At 55.1% G+C, this 871-nt stretch overlaps 1 protein-coding gene across 1 annotated transcript in view; it reads right to left on the bottom strand.

Annotated features, from left to right (window-relative positions):
- Positions 1-865: 865 nt before the first annotated feature.
- The window catches only part of EMH_0009770 (uncharacterized protein), a gene marked incomplete at both ends in the record, with an annotated part of 4209 nt that continues 4203 nt past the window's right edge, over positions 866-871 (bottom strand). Inside the window, one exon of the mRNA XM_013498752.1 lies at positions 866-871. Coding sequence (XP_013354206.1) covers positions 866-871 — 6 coding nt within the window.

Raw genomic sequence — 871 nt, 5'->3', positions numbered from 1 at the left:
GCACCACCAACAGCAGCAACATCACCAGCAGCAGCAGCAGCACCACCACCACCAACAGCAGCAGCAGCAGCAGCAGCAGCAGCAGCAGCAGCTAACTCTGCAGGGAAAAGCAGATCCCTGGGCGACCTGCCGCAGCGCCCGGCGGCGGCCCCAGACCCCCCCCAGTATAGTAAGGGGTACTGTTACTGCAGCACAAACACACACCTGCTGCTGCTGCTGCTGCTGCTGCTGCTGCTGCTGCTGCTGCTGCTGCTGCTGCTGCTGCTGCAGCTAGTGGAGGTAGAAGGAAGAGTGAAGCAGCAAAGCTGGAACCGTGAAAAAAAACAAAGCAGCAACAGCAGCAGCAGCAGCAGCAGCAGCAGCAGTAGCAGCAGCAGACCACTCAAGTAGCAGCACACAGACACCCCGACGCCAGCAGCAGCAACAGCAGCAGCAACAGCAGCAGCAGCAGCAGCAGCAGGAGAAAATACCAAAGAAGAGACAGGCAGTGAGAGAGAAAGCAGAGCCGAGAGAGAGTGCTGCTGGGGACCCAGCAGCAGCAGCAGCAACATTCAGCAGACACCAAACAAGAAACGCAGGCAGCTGCAACACAAACCCTAAACCCTAAACCCCAAACCCTAAACCCTAAACCCTAAACCCTGGGGCCTAGAAATTTGACGGGATATGATGCAGTATAAACCCTAAACCACTAAACATAAACACTAAACCCTAAACCCTAAACCCTTAACTATACACGCGAGTCAAGCATGGCGATAAAACAGCAGCAGCAGCAGCAGCAGCAGAAGCAGCAACAGCAGCAGCAGCTACAGGAGCAGCAGCAGCAGCAACAGAAGCAGCAGCAGCAGCAACAATTAAACCCTAAAACCTAAAC

This window comes from Eimeria mitis, genomic scaffold (genome assembly GCF_000499745.2).
Source record: "Eimeria mitis Houghton genomic scaffold, Emh_scaff369, whole genome shotgun sequence".
Lineage (NCBI taxonomy): Eukaryota > Apicomplexa > Conoidasida > Eucoccidiorida > Eimeriidae > Eimeria > Eimeria mitis.
This window is presented reverse-complemented; position numbering and strand designations above follow the sequence as displayed.